This window comes from Tenrec ecaudatus, chromosome 1 (assembly GCF_050624435.1).
Source record: "Tenrec ecaudatus isolate mTenEca1 chromosome 1, mTenEca1.hap1, whole genome shotgun sequence".
Classification (NCBI taxonomy): Eukaryota; Metazoa; Chordata; class Mammalia; order Afrosoricida; family Tenrecidae; genus Tenrec; species Tenrec ecaudatus.
The window spans coordinates 215261424-215282622 of NC_134530.1; the positions used below are offsets into that span (position 1 = coordinate 215261424).

General features: G+C 40.0%; 1 protein-coding gene across 1 annotated transcript in view; it reads left to right on the forward strand.

The window, feature by feature from the left end:
• NEK7 (NIMA related kinase 7) overlaps positions 1–21199 on the forward strand; it is a 182121-nt gene that overhangs the window by 100653 nt on the left and 60269 nt on the right. The window contains exons 4-5 of the mRNA XM_075528720.1: positions 11675–11737; positions 14042–14152. Coding sequence (XP_075384835.1) covers positions 11675–11737; positions 14042–14152 — 174 coding nt within the window. The remainder of the gene's footprint in view (positions 1–11674; positions 11738–14041; positions 14153–21199) is intronic.

The following is a 21199-nucleotide window of genomic DNA, read 5'->3' on the forward strand; positions in this document are numbered from 1 at the left end:
TTTGCAGAAGCCAATGGAAGACAGTGGAAGTCCCAAATCCATTTGCAGGCTGCCCACATAGAGTAAGCCACTGGTGAGTGAGTCCCCTCTGACCATGGTTAAGCAATGCCATTAGGCTTGGTATCAGACAGAGCATTGTAAAGTTGATTATGGCAGATATAGTTAGGTCAGAATGTAATATCTTATTTGATTTCCCCTTTGACCATTTTAAAGTTATTTCCGTTTTTAAAAAAGTGAAAGGGAAACCCATATGGATGAAGCCTTGGAGAGTCCCTTCTGACCATGGACCAGGGAGGTGACTAGCCTGGCTATAATGCAGACTCATTGGAAGATAGATTATTGCCATTGTAGTTAAGTTAAAATTCAACACCTTATCATTTGATCTCACTTTTGACCCATTTTAAATTTGTTCTGGTTTTTTAGTATTTTCTGATTTACTTTCAAGTGTGGATTTTTTTCCGTCTTACTTTGTTATTGTTAAATTGTTTTGTTGTTTTCCCTTAAGCTGTTTTTCTGTGTATGGAATCCAGGACAGGTAAATCTCTAGAGGACTAACTGAATTAATGGTTCCGTGGGGTGTGGCAGTGGACGGTGGGGGATGGGGAGCCAGTGATGACGAACAGAAGAACCAAGAAAATATGCTGGTGTTGATTGTGGTGACGGTTGAACAGCTTCTTTTGATTTGATTGAGCTATTGTACTATAGTTTGTGAACTATGTGCCAAGAAAATGGTTAATTAAAAATAAATAAAAGGGGAAAGGAAATCCAATGCCCCAATAAAAAAAGCTAGACACACAAAGAAAGTGAAACTTTGATTTATCCAAATGAACACCACACAAAGGGAGTGAAAGCACAGCTTGGGATACCCAAATAAAGAAAAAAAATAGAACATAATACATTAAACATAAGAACTATAGAAAACATAGAAAACGCTCTAAGAGAAATAAAGAAAGCCATGCAAGAGCAAAATGATGGCCATACCAAAAAAAAAAAAAAAGGAATGCAATTGCATGGGACAGTAACTAAAATGGGAAACATAGAGGACTTGTCCACATATTTAATCAGGCAAAAGGCAGCATTGATGACTTATAGACCAGCAAGAGCAGCAAGAATGGAGGCTCAACAAGGCTGAGCACAGCTGAATGGAATCAGGGACTTCTTCTGTGCATCTTGCAATTCCAGAAGGAGATTTGAAGAAATCATGACAAAATTTCCCCAATCTAGTGAAACACATGATTCTACAAATCTAAGATGCTCCAAGAATCTGAAGCATTCAGATGCATCATTGTTAGAAATCAAAATCAAAGTCATTGCCATTGAGTTGATGCTGATTTATAGCAACCCTATGTAGGGTTTCTGAGCCTGTATAGATCTTTACAGGACTAGACAGACTCCTCTCTCCTGCAGATTGGTGGTTTTGAACTATTGACTTTGGTGTTAGCAGTTCAATCGTTATTCATCACTGTCAGCCAACAAGTCTCCTGTGTTTGACCTTTAGAAATTAATAATAAGAGAAAAAATTGAAAGCATTCAGGGAGGAAGGCATGGAAGAAAGGAAGGAGGAAGGTGAGGTGAAGGAGAGTGGGCAGGAGGAAAAAGGAAGGGGAGTGAGGGAAAGAAAGAAAACTCCAGGTTAACATCTGCTGAAATGATGTGGGGGCCTAACCTGACCTGCTGTGGCTCCCCAAGCCGATGGCCTTAGGCAAAATCAGACAGACCTCCACCCTCCTTAACCCTCTTCTGACACCAACTGCTCCTTCCCAGCACTCTGCTTTCTCTGCATCTTCTTTTTTGCTAAGTTCAGCAAAACTCACCGAGGATACTTAAAATTAGGGGAGTTTTTATTTTTATTTTTTAAAGGACACTAACAGTACAAATGGTCAGGATCCAGCGGTTCACTCCAGTTTCTGCTGTACTGTGTGTGCAGGTAAGCCTCGCTGGCTCTCGGACTCTTCTCGGCTCAGCTCGGCCCTCTGCCCTGCTCAGGCAGTGAGTGTTACAGAGTTCTTTTCTAGTTGCCAATAGATCCCAAAGGGCATGCCATTCCTCTGTAAACCTCAACCTTAAAGGCACTCAGCTTCAAAGCTGTGAATCGGCAAACCCAGCTACCCAAATAAGGACTCAGAGCTTCCCCACTTCATAAGCCAGCCTCTTGCCCCAAAGTACTCAGCTTTACTTGCTCTTTGGGCTGGGAGTCCACCACTCTGGCTCCTGCTCTGGCTCCTGGCTGTGGTGGCACTGCTGCTGCTGCTCTTCTGGTGTCACAGCTGTTTCCTCCATCACTGTGTATCTACCTTGAAGGGCAGCAGACCAGGCACGGACCATTCTTGATGCTTCTCTTTTACTGGCCAGGCGATCACCCCTTCCTGCATCCGAACTGGTTTATTTTATGATGAGCAGGATGGCAATTAGAATGAACCCTATTAGCAGTCGTTGACAGCTGAATCATATAAGCCATTTGGTATTTCCCCTTCCCCCTCCCCGCCATGTTTTTATCCAGACCACAGGGAAAGGACAGTCATTTGGTGGGCATCACCATGGCTCTACGAGATGCTTGGTGGTGCATTGGTTACTCCCTGGGCGGCTAACCAGCAGATTAGGAACCACCAGGTGCTCCATGGGAGACAGATGAAGCTTTCTTCTCCCATAAAGGGTCAGAGCCTTGAAAACCCACAAGGGGTAGTTTTACCCTGACTCATAGGGTCACTGTAAGTTGAAATTGCCTGACTGGCAATGAGTTGGAGTTGAACAAAGGCGATGGCCAGAAGAGCCACAGTAACTAATTCACTGCATTGCAGTAGCTCTCAGCTGGACAAAGTGCTAGCAAACAGAATCCCACCGTATGTAAACAAACAACAACCATGCATTAAAAAGATGTAGTCAATTAATATGGCCTTTCAACCATAATTCCTTAGTAGTATAATTTTGAACTTTATGCCTGAGGCTGTAGTCCCAATTTGGAGAGCTTTCCCTCTTACAGGATTAGGGTGGGATGTATCTTTAAGTCAACTTTACTAGAAGGAGTCCTAATAACATAGTGGTTACTCATTGGTGACACACCTCCTGGGTTTGAACTGCTGACCTTGTGGTTATCAACCCAATGTGAAAGTGTCTACTATGAACCACTGAGCACTGAGAGAGACAGAAAAGAAACCAGCAACATTTTCCCTGCTTTCCAGGGGGAAAGGGTCAGTATTGAACAGATACATGTGAAATGCTACAGCATAGACTCTTGATATAAAAAGGAGTTCACAGAGGGATATGTCAGTTTGGATGTTAGAATTGCTAGATTAGAAATAGAAGGAGCCCTGATGGTACAGGAGTTAATGCTTGGCTGCTCACGGAAAGGTCCGTGGTTCCAGCACACCAGCACTTTGTGGTAGAAAGGTGTGGCAGCCCACGTCCCTAAAGACTACAGTTTAGGAAACCTTGTGGGGTAGTCATACTCTGTGTTCAAGGGTTGCTGCGAGTTGGAATTGACTTGATGGCAAAAAATATGAAGGTGAGAGTCAGCTATGGCCATTGAATCAGGCCCAAGACTCTTAATCGTAGGCAAGGAAGGATTCATAATAGATAATTACACTCTGTATGTTGCAGTTGCGTTGATTCTGACTCAAGACAACTCAGTGTGCCGTCCAATGGAACAGAAAACTATATTCTAATAGAATTTCCAAAGGAATGGCTACTTTTTCAGAAAGTAAATAACTAGGTTCTTCTTATGAAGTGTCCCGCTTGCTGCCCCCCACACCCGCCCGAAGGACACTCAAAATGGCAAACTTTGGTTACAGCCGAGCACTTTGTCTGTACTACCCAGAGGCTTTTCCTTTAGGTTGTTATTTAGGACAATAATCTTCAAAAGTGTTTCATTTGCATGTAGCACTTTGAAATCAACATGCAGCATATACTAAGTAGGAGATTCTTGCTGTTTGCCACAAGTAGCCAAGGATGAAAGATAGGTAGATTGAGAAATCCATTCTGAGGTCCCTGGTGTGCCCTGTCACATAAAAAACAAATTTATACTGTGATAGCACATGTGTCAACTTAGCTAGGCTATGCTATCTTGGTACTTTGGCAGTATGTAATGAAGCAGCTTTGCTTTCTTTTGTGATATAATGTAATCCCGTCTCTGACGTGATGAGCCAATATTTGTAAGGGGAGTTTCATCGAGTGTGTGACTTACATCCAGTCTGTATATGGAAATTCTGGCAAAGCACGCTGGTTTTTATTCCCCTGGGTACTGTATCTGGTTCATCACCATTTAATCTCCAGTTCTGAGAATGTGAGCTAGCAACCTGCTAATATCTACCAAGATGATCATGGGATTTGTCAGCCTCCACAGCTTGTTAGCCAGTGACCTACTTTCTTACCTACTGATTTTGGGATTCACTGACCTCCACAGCCTGTGAGCCAGTGGCCTGCCATCTGGGATTCACTGACCTCTACTGCATGTGAGCTTACTGTCTTCTTACCTGCCCCTCCTGGGTTCTTCAGTCTCCGTAGCCAGTAGCCTGTCACCTGACCTGCTATTTGGGTTTGCCAGCCTCTGCAGTTATGTGTCTCAGAACTCTCCAGTCTAATGCCAGAGCCATAGACTTGGCTTTGCCACTTTCTATAACTACATGAGTCAATGAGTCATTTCCTTGGGTTAAATCTCTTTATTTTTCTGTTGGGAGGGGTCAAAAAGTTAGTGGAAAAATCTCATCTTTTAATTCCATTGTTACCATGAATGTTCTGAAGACCCCCTTTTTCTATCAGTAAGTGTCTTGAAAGTTAGGCAAAAAAGAATTTTCTTTTATAGAGAAAGAGGGTAAAAAGGTTAGAAAGAATCATGTGTAGGCAAGTGGAATGAAGGAGTTGCATGATCAGATAGTAAATGATAGTCTTACACTGAGGTCAGCTTTGTGTCCTGGCAGGGTCTCTTAAGCAGAGGCTGTATGTTGACTGGGCTGTGGGCAGGAGTTGGATGAAGAAAAACTTACCCAAAATTTGGTTAACAAAGCATTTGGTTCTGATTGATCTATGGCAATAAGCAGATAAGCTGGTCATTTATGAGGCTCTACAAATGGGAAATTGGAAGTCCTTCTGGCCTAATATTACTGGAGGGCATCCTTGAGTCTTTTCTAAGTGAGGCAAAGTAATTTAATACTAAGCTGTTTTCTGGAACATAAGAGTGATTTCTTAACTTTAGCTGTTTCCTAGAGTCATAGGGTACTGGTACACATCAACATTGTCCGCTCCTCGGGTCCCTTCTCAAGGATTTTGAATATGGAGACAGACAAGGCTTGATTTTTGACCTAGTGATTATTTAATTGCATGACTTGTCATAGAAATACTCTGAAAAAAGAATGGAAGGAAGGAAGGAAGAAAGAAAAAAGGTAAACAGGGATAGGGAGAAAAGGATTCCATCCATGTTTCTTAAAAGGAACATAAACCCTCTGCTGCTGATGGAAATGCTGGCAGTTTGAACTGACCATCTGCTCCAAACTAGTGGTCTGCTCTTGTAAAGGTTATAGCCTAGGAAACCCTGGTGCACTCCAGCTCTGTTACATGGGGTCGCAAGGAGTAACCTGTGGGCACTCCAGCTCTGTTACATGGGGTCACAAGGAGTAACCTGTGGGCACTCCAGCTCTGTTACATGGGGTCGCAAGGAGTAACCTGTGGGCACTCCAGCTCTGTTACATGGGGTCGCAAGGAGTAACCTGTGAGCACTCCAGCTGTTACATGGGGCCGCGAGGAGTAACCTGTGGGCACTCCAGCTCTGTTACATGGGGCCGCAAGGAGTAACCTGTGGGCACTCCAGCTCTGTTACATGGGGCCGCAAGGAGTAGGCACCACCTCAACAGCACCCACATAACTAGTCTCAAGCCCTGTTATTGTTCTCAACTCTGTTAGAGCCCTCTACTTGGGCCGAGTTAATTTGTTGAAGTGGTATTTCTATAATTCATTTCTTTGCATACAACCCTATCATGAGGCACCTTGAAACTATCATCCAAATACCTCTGTTGGTTTGGAAGGTCCCTATTTACTTTGTTCTCCACCATCACTTTCTGTGTTTTGTAGTTACTAGTTTCATCCAAGTAGAAGTTGACCACCAGCTGCATGGTTCAGCCATGCACGAGGTCCCTGAGATGCCAGCTAACTTAGTGATTTGTTTGTGAAAGATCACAGCTTTGACCACTTTCTGGAGCATTTCTCCTTTGCATACTTAGGGTGGCCATGAGTTTCCTTTGCAAGGAATTTTAAAACAGAATGTACTAAGGTTTGGCCACATCACTACAGCTTTGTTATCTATACTTGGAAAAAAGGGATGTGCATCCTGAATGGTTATTACTTCTTTGAAAGCATGGAAAGGGATTTTAGTACCTTAACCAATTCTATGAAAATGTACCCAAATTTAACAAAACCTAAGAAACAGGATTAACTGATAGACGGCAAATTAGACCCCAATATACTAGCAAATTAATGTAAAAGTCTACACCTCTGAAGCAAAAGTTGGTATAGGATAATTAAGGACACACATCCGTTTCTGGTTTCGTAATCCATTTGGCTGGAAGGAGTCCATGAGAAAGAAATTGATACACGCCCTTTAATTATTGGCTCAGACCTGTTGACTTAATAAAATATGACGAAGGCTGACAGAAGTTAGATTGTACATCTCAGTTATAGAAGGAACAAGGTTTCTGGGGCTAATAAACATTTCTTGTCCTCTGCTCTCATCTCCCCGTTGAGACTGATGATGTATTTAGCAAGGAAAGAGGTGTCCATAGAAAGTTTGGTTCGAGACTATTTTGTGATTCGTTTCTATGGGGGACATCGCTCTTTTGCTGTGGTGCTTCCACCCCGCTGCTCCTTGCTTTGCCACCTCTACCCCTGCGAACACGGTCCTCTTCCAATTTTCCAGGAAATGAAGCCTAAATTTGCAGAGTGATAGCAAAAATAAACCCTGTGGTAGAGGATACAGTTCATTACCAACCCCTACCCCCAGCAAAGGTCAGGGACGGTTCAATTCAGCCTTTGGGCACACTCGAATATTTGACTACAGGGAGGGGTAGGAGCATCACTACAGCACCAGAGGTCAAGGCGCTGGTCGGATCAAGGGGGACAAGAACAGCAGGACAGGCAGAGACAGGATCAGGCCGTGAGACCTTCTTACCTGGAGGACAGGCTATTAATTTTAAAAATCAGATTCCATATGATGGTGAGGCACAAGTACTATTTGGTTATGATTGTTCCAGATGTGTACAGTTTCTATAAAGTGTTACGCATTTGGTTTGCCTAGTTCTCTTGGTATACATGAGAGTTTGTGTATATTTTAAACACTCTCTTTGATACATTCTAAGTGTGATTTTGTTTGTTTGTTTTTCATTTTTCCTCCCTACAATTTGACAGATGCCTTTCATGGGACATTTCTGTTACTAGATGCATAACTCTTTTTTTTTTCCTCCTGAGGATATCTATTGTTAACCTTTTCATTTGCATGACTCATGAGTACATTTGGCAATATTTTCAAGATGACAAAGGAAAACTTTAAAAAATGATTCAGAGGTACTAAGACTATCAGCTAGTACTTGCCTAACCACAGCTAGTAACTGCATTCTCACCAACTACAGCATAAGTTTTAAAATCTGAAGATATTTTGGCTGCAAGAAGATGCCTTCTGAAGATTTTACTTTAAATGATGAAAAATATTTTTACAAAATCCAGCCCCCCCCCCCTTTACTTTTCTAATCAGGTGGTCTTTTCTTGCTCATGATATCAATTAGACAGTTTTGAACCATTCATTTACATCTAGGAAAGACTTTAAAGAATCATTGTTTGATTTTTGTCTTGGCTTGTTGGCTAAGAGAAAAAGAAAGATATTTCTGAATTTCTAATTACAATGTATGTAAGTGTATTTAGTTCAAGGTTTGTTTTTGCCTTGTTGCTGTGGGGTACCATCACGTGTACACCAATCCTTAGTGACCCAAATAGGGAACAAAATGAAACACTGACTTGTCCTGGGCCATCTTCAAAGTCGGTACTGTCTTTGAGCTTATTGCTGCAGCCACTTTGTCCAACCATCTTGTTGAGGGAAATCTTCTCTTTTCTTTCCCCCAAATGATGTCCTTCTTCAGGGATTGGTCCCTCCTGATAATGTGTCCTAAGTACATGAGACAAGTACTCAGCACACTGAAGAGAGTATGGAGCTTTGGGGTGTACTTCTTCTAAGACATTTCTTTGTTCTTCTGGCAATCCATGGTATATTCAACATTCCTTGCTAAAACCATAAGTCATATGCGTCTTTATTCAATTTTCACTTTTCACATTCTTACAGGGAGATAGAAAGTACCATGGCTTGGGACAGGTAGGTTTTAGTTCTCAGCGGTGAACTTTGCTTCTTAACATTTTCAAGTGCATTTGCTCAGTGCAGCAACACATTGCTTGACTTCTTGACTCTTGCTTCCATGGGCATTGATAGTGTCTCCAAGTCAAAGACAATCCTCGACAAATTCAGTGTTTTCTCCCTTTATCCTGGTGTTGCTATTGATCCCGCTATGAGGATTGTTGTCTTCATGTTGAAGTGTAATCTCTGATGAAGGTTTTGCCTTAGCCATGCTTATTTTCCCCTATTGTTTGATGAGTCACTTTTAATATGATTGAAAATTCAATGAAAAATGTGTTAATTTCTTATTCCAAATTAACTCAATTATAAATCTAGTTAAAACGTTTGTGGGGTTTTTTTTTTTTTAGCATGTTTCCGTCTTGTATCTAGTTAGGATTTCTTACAGCTCTCATGCACATTTTATTCTCACCTCATTTTTTTATCTGTGTATGTATTATTTATTATAGATACATTGATTACTAGAAAATTACATTTCTACATGTCTCCAAGTTTGTGATTTCTTTATTTTAAGTACTGGTACCAATACCATCATATCTTTATCTACTGCTTTAAAACATCTTAAGTATTTCCATCAAGGTCTACAGCATTTAAAATGTGCTTCCCTGTGTGCCTTTGGAGTCCTTGCAAGGCTCCGTGGTTTCTGAGAACAGAGCCAATGCTCACAACTGAGAAAGAATGCATAGTTGCTCTGTCCTTTTGACTTTTTTAATCAAAAGCATTATCTGTGTATGTAACACATAGAATAATAATGTCTTTGTTCTGGCATCATTTAGGAGTTTGCAGAATGAGGGCTCTATAGGGGAGATTCCTAAATGTCACACTTACGCCTTTTAATAATGAACTCTTAATGTGAATTGTGTTTTGATAGCAGTCTTTCTGGAGTGCATCAGACTTCCTTGCATGTATAAGTATAATGTTGAAGACCTTTTCACCCATGCCCCACCCACGTGAGGCTTTCATATCCCTTTGTACAAAGCAGCAATTACTGTGTTGTATGTTAATTTCATAGTCTGCATTCTGTGCTAGACAATGTGTGTTTCGTGGACTACAGGCTTGTTTTATTTTTATCTATAGTATCATTTAATATGAGTTTCTACTTAGCACATTTTTATGAACTTGAACATGTTAAGCTTGTTGACAGCCCAAGTAGAGGGAGAAAGAGGAAGTTATCCGTTCTTGTCAAGATCTATAGTTTGGGAAACTCAAAGAGGCAGTTCTCTGCCGGGCCCTGGTGGAGCTGTGGGTCAGACACGGGGCTGGCATTCAGACCCCAGCCACTCTGAGCGAGGGAGATAAGGCTGTGCTCCCTTAAAAAGTCACTCTAAGTAATTGTATGTGTAGAGTAAGCTGTATGTTCTTGGAGAGGGTTTGAGTATATGTTTTATTAAAAATTTTCTTTCCTTCAGGAAGTACTGTTTTACTGTTGGTATTTTAATGCTCATAGTTACTTTTTATCTTTTGCTTGTCAGTGTCAGTTTATAGCTAATTTATAATTTCATTTGATCAAATTTTGATTTATATAATACACACACAAGGGACTTCAAAAAGTTTCTGGAAAAAATTCTGTTTTCTTTTAAGTTTCCACCAACCTGTTAATGCACCTTTGTAAATCTAAGGAGCCCTCGCGGCACACTCAGTGCCTCCTTGAGTTGGTCAGCCGTTGGAGACAGATGAGGCTATCTGCACCCATAAAGATTTACGGTCCCAGAAACCTCATTTACACACACGTGCACACACACATGCACACAAATACGCAGCGAGATAACCCATTCAAGGAAAACTTCCATGATCTTCGATTTAAGTTTTACATGAACTATTTAAACCCTTGGTGTGTGCATATTATTTTTATCCTTCCAAGGTTCAGCTCTAATAATATCTTTTAGCTTTTTGATACTTCATTTTGCTCATGCATATATGTATATCTAGTTGGTTATGTGTGAGTCATACTGTATGATAGCCTCAGGAAATGAAGAAAACACACTGTGGAGTTGAAATGGTGTAGAGTCAGCTTTCAGGTCAACAGCTTACTATTATGGTCATAAGCATTTTAGTCAACCTCTGTGTCCTCTTCTCCGATCTGGGGTCAACATTAGCTGCTTTATAAGATCGAGGTGGAGGCTAGCACCCAGTGGACAGCGGTTCTCAACCTGTGGGTTGTGACCCCTTTGGGGTTTGAATGATCCTTTCACAGGGGTCGCCCGATTCAGTAGCAAAATTACAGTTATGAAGTAGCAACAAAAATAATTTTATGGTTGGGGGGTCACCAGAACATGAGAAACAGATTTAAAGGGTTGTGGCATGAGGAAGGTTGAAAACCACTGCTGTAGTATCTATTTGATAACTTCTTGGATGATTAAAAAGGCTTGAAATACCATTTTTTCCAAGTTACATTGTTATGCTTTTCTTGGAACTTACAAATATTACTCATTTTTTGTGATATGATTAAGATTTTAGTTGGCTTCTCCTCGATCTACTCAGGTATTCCTATAAGATCTGCAATACTGTTTTTATTTTATTTTCTATGCATTTAGTGCTTAGAGACTTTGCTGAGATACAAAATATTGTGTTGTTTATTCTTTTGTTTTTCATATTTGACCAGTGTCCCATTATCATCCTGAGCTGTTCTAGACATTCCTAACCACCCACTCCCCTGAAATTTTAATACCACAGAAAAACTGTTTATCTGTTTTTGCACTGTGTGCATATCTGTGCTTTCAGATTTTTCTCACTCCCCTCCTCTGAAATTTCACCTTTTCGAGATTTTATAGATTGGTGGTTCAGAGCCTGAATTCTATTGGATAAATCTGAGAATGAATGCTGGCTCTTTTGTTAATTGTTATGTGGCTTTTTTGTCAGTCTCATAGGCTTTCTAAGCCTAATTTACCTATAAAAGGAGAATAATAATATCATCTTCATAGGCATTAAATGATAAATGAGGCAGTTCCTGCAATACAGTTACTAGCACATGTCAATTTTTCAATGTACATTAACTATTATTTTCTTATTTTAATCATCACAACTTTTCTTCTGTTCCATTCAAACTTAAGAGCTGAGTGCTAAGACTTATCAATCTCTTTTTGAGTTCTTAATATTGACAGCTGTGGAGAGGAATATTGTAAGCTTTAGTGATACCATGAAATACAGTGCCACCAAATATATACCTTTATTAAAGCTAATCAGAAAGATTTCTTTGTTTATATATCATCACGTATAGAACATTATGATGAATGTGCCTGGTAGTTTGAACCACAGATTGCTATTTGATGGAACAATTCTGCATTTTATTTTTAGATTTTTGATTTAATGGATGCCAAAGCACGTGCCGATTGCATCAAAGAAATAGATCTTCTGAAGGTAAGTAAATGAATTGTCGAAAACCTTGGACCTAACTGAATCTGTTGGTAAAAAGTGAAGCATTAAGATATCCCACCTATAAGAGATTCCTAGAGAAACAAAACCAGTGACCGTCATGTATGTGTAAGAGCTTTATATCAGGGAGTAATTATATATCAAGAAAGCCTCCCAGCCCAGTCCATCTCAAGTCCAGGGAGATCATAGGCCACTGGGTGAAAATCACCTGGATCCAAGGTTGGTAGAAACATTACAGGGCTCTGCCAGCTTTCAGGGGTTGCCAGCAAACAGAAGGGTAAAGGCAGAGAGGGTGAGGTTCCCAGGGCCCTCCTTATGAGAAGGCCACGCCCCAAGGAGGCACTCACAGGCTGGTACCTGATTGACAGATGGGATACTGCCCTACATTTTTAGATATCATCAAGTTGGCATAAAATTATCTAACTCTCCCACTACCGAAGTATACACACCCTAAAGGCGATGTACTCTGTATGCATTGGAGCATTAGATCAAGGTGTGATAGATAAAGTGGGCTGACCTAAATGGCTTACATGTTTTTGTAGTACTTCTGAAATTTTTTCTTCTTCCAGATTTAGGAAGAGTGGAAATAGCTTTTTCATATCATATACTCATAGCACATAAGTGAAAACTTAAGTTACCACTGCACTGCTTTTTTATGATTGAAGTTTTTAAATTAATGGTTGTGGAATATATGCTAATTTTTATTTTTAGATAGACTTGCTGTCTGTTTGCCTTTTCTTTTTTATGCCATTTGTTTATGTTAGTATCAAAAATGAATCAGATTTATCCAAAAAGATAAGAGTGAGCATGTTAGTCCGGGGTGACTAGAGAAACAAATATAGGGACACTCATGTATGTTTAAGAAAGAGGTGTAGAACAAGGAGTAATTAGATATCAAGAAAATGTCCCAAACAAGTCCAAATCAAGTCCATAAGTCCAGTATTAGCCCATATATCCAATATTAGTTCATAAATTCCTCTTCAGACTCACGCAGCATGTGTAATGATGGTTAATGCCGAAGATCACAGGCTGGTGAATGGAAAGTCTTGTGGATCCAATGCCAGTAGGAGCATCTCAACACTGGCTCCTCCAGCTCTCTGAGTGTCTCCTCCATAGGAAAGTGAAAGCACAAAGAGAGAGAGGAGAGAGAAACCCATCTCTTCTGATGGCAGAATCAAGAGAGAGGCAGTTCCCAGAATCCACAAGGAGGCACCATCAGGCTGTGACCTGATTGACAGACAAGACTCCACCCCTTCATTCTTAGCTTCAAGTTGACATGAGATTATGTAACCACCACAGTGCGGTACAGCATGAACCATGCTTTCTGTCTGCTCTAGTAGTTGCAGTTATGATTTGGGGTATAATTCATTAGTTAAAACCAAATAAATGATGTATTTGTGCATAAAAGATGCAAGCGTTAGACCTTTTTGACCTGACATAACTTCACACGTATGAGGGAGATTGAAAGGTCCATGGAAAAAGAATGAGAAGATAATTAAATTTGTCCGCAAACATTTTGAAGCCGCTTCATATATATGAAGCTTCATTTGAGAAATAATATATAGCCACAGTAATTTTAAGGGGGAAAAACCCTAGTAAATAGAAAGAAGAAAGCCACCTGCATACTCTAAGGGATAATTCTCGAAACGTTTTAGTTGAGAAACTCCTATTTTAAAGATTGAGCAAAAAGGTGATGAATATTTATCAACTGACACCCATGTTTTCTTTGAGCCTGAATTTTTGTTAGGAATTGTATGTGTCAACCTACATAGATGAGTTCTGTGCATTTGTATTATTTGTTGCGAGAGCAATCTTTAGTTATAACAATGCAAAGAAAACAAACAAACAAAAGGTCCAATGTAGATACCAGTTATTATTTTTTGATCTCCTGGATCAGGTTTCACTACGACCAGCTCTAAACTTGGAAAGGAGTAAAAGGAGATTTTCCCCTTGGAGTCCTCTTAAATGATAATTCTCATTTTAAAGAATATAATGTATTTTGTACTTGATGATTTAACACCGTTATTTAATTGTGTACATTTTTTATTGTACATAGTGCAACTTTTTGAAGTTTCAGGTACAAAATCTGCTAAATGAATTCAAAGAGTACTAAAATAAGATTGATTGACATGTAGCTTAACTTTTCAAATTTCAGTCAGGTTAGAGAAAAGTGCACTAGCTTATTAAGAGTTCTTCAACCTAAAAAGAAAATGTGATATGTAAATTTATTTTAACTATTAGTGACTAATTTAAGAACACTTTTTGATAACTCTATTCTTCTTCTTTTAGCAACTCAACCATCCAAATGTAATTAAATATTATGCATCATTCATTGAAGACAATGAACTAAATATAGTTTTGGAATTAGCAGATGCTGGTGATCTATCCAGAATGATAAAGGTTAGTAGTATTTATTGTTTTTTAATTATCTCAGTTATTAGTCTGTTAACATACAGGCATTTAGGTATTTTACAACCTTCAACACAATGCTTAATTAGCATGCGTTAGATATAATGCCTGGTAACCATAATGAGGAAGACGCTGGCTCTGGTTTACTTGATGAAGTCCACACTAGTCAACCATGATACATGGATATATCCAGGCCAACTTGGAAATCAGCTGAGACACTTATTTTCTGTAGGTCGACATTTTGAAGCTTGATTTCTCCGAGCAGGCCACCTGATCCTACCAACACAGATACTGGGCAACAGGGGCAAAGGACAGAAAGGGTGTAGACAGCCTGACCTAGTATTGGGAGCAATCCATTATTAGAGAAAGGCTTTTCAGTCAGACCTTTGGTATCAGACTCTGACTGAACTACTTAAAATATACTTCTCTTTCATTTAAAGGACATAGTAGTTGGCTGTAGAGGCGCCTGGTAGCATAGTGGTTACATGTTGGGCTGTCAACTGAAAGGTCACCAGTTCAACTGCCAGCTGTTCCTTGGGGAAAAGATGGAATCTTTCTATTCCATAAAGTGGTGCAGCTTCGTAAACTCACCCAAGAGCACGTGAGTTTGGTCTACCCTGACCCATAATGTCACTATGGGTCAGCATCAACTCTATGACGGTGCAATTAGCTGGATTTTAGTTCAGCTGCAAGTGTAACAGTGGCTTAAAAATGGCTTATCTTGGTCACGTTATTTACTATCCTTGTGGCACATTTTCTAAAAGTCAATAACAGGTGCGACTTCTTTTTAAAATTCTGATTAGAATATCTGGTTATAAAGTGCTTAGAACAGTGCCTCACACATTGTAAGGCTATGTTTATGGTAGCTGTTATATGTTTTATGTTATATGAAAGTACAGGCCTAACAAAATGCCTTTGCTTTAAATTCTCAGGGACCTCTCCTTACACATCAAGTCACCATTGCTAGGCATGAAGGGATAAAAGGAACTTGCTGGCTCTTTCTTAGGACACATTCCTAGTTGTTGCCATACATGATTTTCAACTTTATTTCATTAGTCCCATGAAGATATCTCACATATCTAGCTGAGACATAGTCTTTGTTCAGCTGGCTGCATGCCAGCTAAACCATTGCTCTGAGAAATAGATACTGGGGCACAGCTAATAATCTCTGCCACATCAAATCATTATAAATATTTTATTAAAAGTATGATATGCTTTAGATTTAATCTTCATCATGATTCTGAGGAGTCAACTTGCTACTGAGAGATGATAAGTAACATTGCTAGCAAATGGCAGAACTGGAATCTCATACCAGATTTGATAATGTAAACTTCATGTATTTTTTCTCATGGGGCCTTTAGATTCCATCAATATTTGAAAGTCCCTATGTAACCTTCTCCCTAGAAAAATGTTGATGTACGCACAACTCAGTATTCCATTTCTAAGCGTTCATGAAGACGGCCCGATCAAGGCGGCGACAGATTCTCTGGTCGTAGTTAGGGGTTCAGCATCAGCCCCTTAAATTCCATGTCACATAACTTCCCTTTGGTGTAGCTCCCTCAATTCTAAGATGAGGATAATTTTCGAGAGGGCTTTCTAATTTATAAAAATACTTATAAAAGGAAGGTAATGTTTTTACTATCCCTGACTACTATCAAGCTATTTGTTTGAAGTCTCATAGTTAGAGTGAGTCACTTCCAATTAGTTATCTGATTTTCTGTTTTAGGGACTTCCCATCACGAGCCTAGACAGCTAACTACCAATAAAATCTGTCTTGGCCAAATAATTAAGGAACAATAAAAATTTAGAATCATACGTTTTTAAAAAATGCAAAATGAAATAAAAATATTGCAAAATAGGCTCTTGCCAAAAAGAAAGTTATAAAAGCAGACTTAGTTCTTACAATAGAGAGTAACTAATATAAAATTTGTTTAGACAAATGAGACTTGCTTAATTAATTTTAGTGGGGGGTGGAAGGAGGGGGCAAACCACAAGCAGGCATGTACATGCTGAAGTCAGGCTAAACTAAGCAGGCAATTTCATTTATCAAGTCTTGCCCTTGACTGACAAGTTGATGATCTGGGACCGTGATTGTCATCTAGAGAGTCTTGCTCTGGGTCTGATTAGTTTTCTTCCTTCTACACTCCCACTCCGCATATCTGGGCGGTTGTGCCTGGCCAAGGCATGCCTGAGCAAGTAGCCTTTACCTCGGAAGAAGACGCCTCTTCACAATTGAAGGAAACTGATGCAAGCCCGGAGCGCCTCATAGCAGCCCTGTTGCCTCCATCTTAGATTCCAATTTCTTACAATCGAAGGGAAGTGAAACATGCTTGTATGGTGTGACATATATTGTGGCTCCATTGTTTAAACAGATCCTACCATCAGTTGACATCATCAACTGGCTATCCTCAATTCTAGGGGATATAGTGAGATTCAGAACAACAGTTTTATTCATAGTAATAAGTAGTAACTTTACTGTTGCTATGTTTCAAGTTGGAATTATAATGATAACCTTGGAGTACCCTTGAGCCTTCCAAGTGAGTAAAGAAGGTGTCCTGGAGGCTCAGTGATTACAGAATGCTTTGCTATGGAGTAGGACAGATGGAAACCATCAGCTGCTCTGCAGGAAGAAGATGGGTCATTCTACTTCTGTGAAGTCTGTAGCCTTAGAAGCTCTCTGGGGCAGTTTTACTCTCGTAAGGGTTTCTATGAGTCCAGTTATCTTGTTGACAAGAGTCCCTGGGTGACACAACTACTTAAACTCACCACTACTCTCTGAAAGTTTAGTGGCTCTTCCTTAAAAGTTTAGTGGCTCTTTTTATTGTGAACTGGGTTGAGGTTTACAAAACCAATCTGTTTTCCACTTAATCGTACACATGCATTTTGTTTCATGTCATTGTTTGCAATCCCTTCAGTGTAATATCACTCATTTCGCTTCTTCCCTCTATTTCCTGTTTCTGTCCCTCCTTCTTTCCTAACCTTTCCTGCTTTTGAACTTTGTCCTTGGGGGAATGCTGCCCTTTTGATCTCAAATGGTTTATTATTCTAAGGCATGTGTACCTCTCTAGTATTACTGTTCACCTCATGAACTTATCTGTTGTATAAGTACAACCATGGGGGCGAGTTCAGTTCTAGATCTGAGTGTTGACTACAGGTTTCAGGGATTCCACCAGCCCCTTAGGTTTACTAGTAGCTCCTGCTTCCTCTCTAGTTGGGTTTACTGTTTAAGCCGTTAGTGATCCTAGCTTTTAGTATAGGTTCTATCAGTTTATTCCATTTACACCTCTGATCCCCACACTTCTCCCTTCCTCACATCACACAAACTCTATTCTTCTTATTCTCAACACATGATATCTCACTTCTGCTCTTAAGAGTAAATTGTAGTCATCAGACAGAAACATGCTCACACTCCCCAAACCCAACCTGTGAGAACAACTTGTATCTGTCACTCCTCGGTCCTCCTTCCCTTCTGTTCCTATATTTGTCGTTAGACAGGAGGAATTATTATGTTTTTCTCCACTGCTTTCTCTGTCCTGTTAATACCTACAGTCTTAGAAACCTTGAGATTATTAATGATTACTTCTGTATCTACAAACATTTCGTATCTCTGGATCCCCTGCTATCACCATGAACACATGTTCGAATCACTGTTATGTTAAACATGCCAACATGTATACACATAGATCCACATATGTCCCTCATTCATTTAATCAAGAAACTTATAGTCTGGGGAGGAAGACAAATAATGACATAAGCAAATAAAATATATGCCAGATGGTGATACATGCAGTTAAAAATAAAGAAAAGCAATGATGAATTTGAAGGAGAGATTTTCTTGCTCTTCCTGAGATGAGAGGGCTTCAGAAGGTCATGAACAAATTCCATTATCTTTACAATTTTTCCACAAGGTTTTGGAAAGCCCCCTTTCGAGATAATCAAAGAGGGCCCAGCCACTTTCTTCTACCTTTTCCTTCACGATGGCAGTTAGTTTTCATCCGTTTGTTTATTTTTTATGGTGACGGAGACACCTTTTTGACCCCGGTCTGAACACTCCAGAAAGAAATGATCTTTGAATGACTGCTGTCAATCAATCCAATGGGCTTACTCCAAGCCTCATTTTGCTTGGGAACTCTGTAGCATCTGATCCTCTTCCTCATAATTCTTGCCACTGAATTGATGCGGACTCTTGGTGGCCTCTGGGTTTAGACACACTCTTCACTGGAAGTCCAGTGCACTATCCATTGTGCCAGAGTCACCCTCAAGACTGCAGCTCTTTATGGGACTAGAGCGCCCTGCTTTCTCTTGGGGAGCTGCTGGTGGTGTCACATTGCTGACCTTGTGGATTACATTGTAACCAACTTGTAACCTTTTTACACCAACAGCACTCAGGTTTGTCATACCTTCCTTTAAATGCTTTTCTGAGTCTCAGCATTTCTTGTTTGTTTTTCCCATCTCTCTAGAGAGGCCCCTTATTTTTCATGGAATTAGCTACTAATGGGATTCCCATACCTACTCGGATAAAAACCTACCCGAGTATAATCCAAGGTACCTAATTACTACCTGGGAAACCAGAAAAACTGGTTGACTTGAGTATAAGCCTAGGGTGGAAAATGCAGAAGCTATTTGGTGAGTTTCAATAATCAAAACAAATGAAAATAAAATTACTAAAAATTGAGACATCAGTGGGGTAATGTATTTAAATATTTATTTTAAATAAAAACATAAATAAAGGGATAACAAGTCATTTAACATTAGTAAACCAGCACAGTAAGAGGTTTAACAAAAAAAATAAAGTATCAACAATGATACCTTAAGAGTACTATTCCCTGAGCTCAATCAGCAACCAAGCTAAAATGTAGAGTTAAAATCCTTCAAAACTGGATTCCTCATCATCATCTATATCCCAATGCAGAGCTTCAGCTTTTGTGAGGTCGTCATAGACGCTGTCCTCACTGAGATCGCCGTTATCACCATCACTGCTGTCATTTTCATACAAAGCGCGGTCTTCACTGCCATCCATAGCATTACTAATACTACATTTCTGGAAGGCACGTCGCACCATGTCTTCTGGAATGTCTTCCCATGCATCTCAAACCCACTTTGCTATTAACTCTATGTCAGGCTTCATGAGATTTCCTCCTTTTGTTAGTCGGGCTTGACCAGATGACATCTATTCATGCCACATCCTTCACACATGGTCTTTAAAAGGCTTATTCAAGGATACATCCAGAGGTTGCAGTACAGATGTAAGCCCACCTGGAATAATGGCTAAAGTAACTTTACTAGATTTTGTCAATTTTTTTATATCATCTGATACGTGGGCTCTGAACATATCCCAAACAAGTAACTATGGCTTTTTCTTTAAGGCTGCTCCTGGTCATCGGTTCCAAATTTCTTCGAGCCATTTTTTAGTTCTGTCTTCATCTACCCAGCCTTTAACATGTGCATGCACAGTAATTCTTCGTGGGAAATTGATCTTTTTAGGCAAGGTCTTTCTTTTAAAAATAATGACAGGACGCAGCTTAGTTCCATTAGCTAAACATGATAGAACAACTCTAAAATGTTTTGTTTTTTTTTTTCATTTCCTGTGGTTTTGAGAAAAAAGGTTTTTGTTTCCTAAACTTGCCAAAGTTTTGTTGCTTGGAAGATCAAAAGTCTTGGCAGTTTCATCCATATTCCCAATATCTGCCAGGTCATAATTATAAATCCTTCAGTGTTTTATAATAAATGACTAGAATGACATAATTTTTTCTTCAAGGTCTTGTGGCAATTTCTGGGAAATCTTTGTTCTTTGTTTCAAACATAGGCCAAATCTATTCATGAAGCAGGTATACCATCCTGCTGACGCAGCAAAATTTTCAATGCCTGGTGCTTTATATTTGTCATCCTTAGCCAATTATAGAGCACGTATGCAGATTCCCATGCGTGTTACGCAGTAACCATTTTGACGACACTCCATAACCCATTTATGTAATTCAATCTCTAGAGCCCCACAAAATGACTTTAAACCACAAGGAATTTTTTAGCTTTTGGAATCTGTTCCAAGTTTGCCTTCATTTTCTGCCACTCCCTCATTTGCTTTTCGTCCACACAGAATTCCCTACTTGCAATACTGATATTGCTCTCTTCTGCTCTTGACACAACCTTCATTTTGAAACCAGCCTCATGAGTGGCGGTTTTGACTCAAGAGTATCCATTTCTGAAAAGATAAAAAAATAAGACTTTGAAAAAGAACTTTCATGGTAAACCCTCCCCCGAGCACCCCCCCCTCCCTCCTGCAACAAGTTAGCCAGGAGGAGGGAGGGGGAGTCCCTGTGGGCGGCAGATGAAGAATGTGAATTAACACAGAGACCAGAGGGGAGAGACGACGGAGTGCAGCCACAGACACATCCTTACTAGTTCAGCTGCTGTCGTAAGTGAATCACTACGAGTGCTTCTGCAAATTGGAGTTGTCCATGTCACAGGATGGCTCTGATTGGTTAGATGTGAATAAACAAATAGTCAAAGTCCTTCAGTGTCAGTGGGGCTTTGAATAAACAGCGGAGCAAAGGCAATCACCCACGAGATAATGGGCGCTAGTCCCGTTATGGGGAGGGGAGGCAGCGAGATGTTACACCTCACTGGGGTACCACTGACCCGTGTATAAGCCGAATCTGGTTTCAGCACATTTTTTGTGCTGAAAAACTCGGCTTATACATGAGTATGTACAGTAGTTTCTTCCTGACCTTTAAAGGAGGAGTCAGTCCTGACCTTTTTCTCACTGCATTTTGCACTCTCTGTCCTTGTCCTCACACATGGTGCTAGGAGCCATTGAGTCTATGTACAAAACAGTGGCATCCTGCCCGTTCTATACCGTCTTCACAGTTGTCATTATGTTTGAAACCATTGTAATCCAAAATGGCAGTACATCCTGTCAAGAACCTTCCTCTCTCCCTCTCCCTCTACTCTACCAAACCTGATGTCCTTTTCGAAGAGCTAGTCTCCCTTGATGTGTCCGAAGTATGTGAGACCAAGTCTCACCATCCTTGCCTTTTAGGC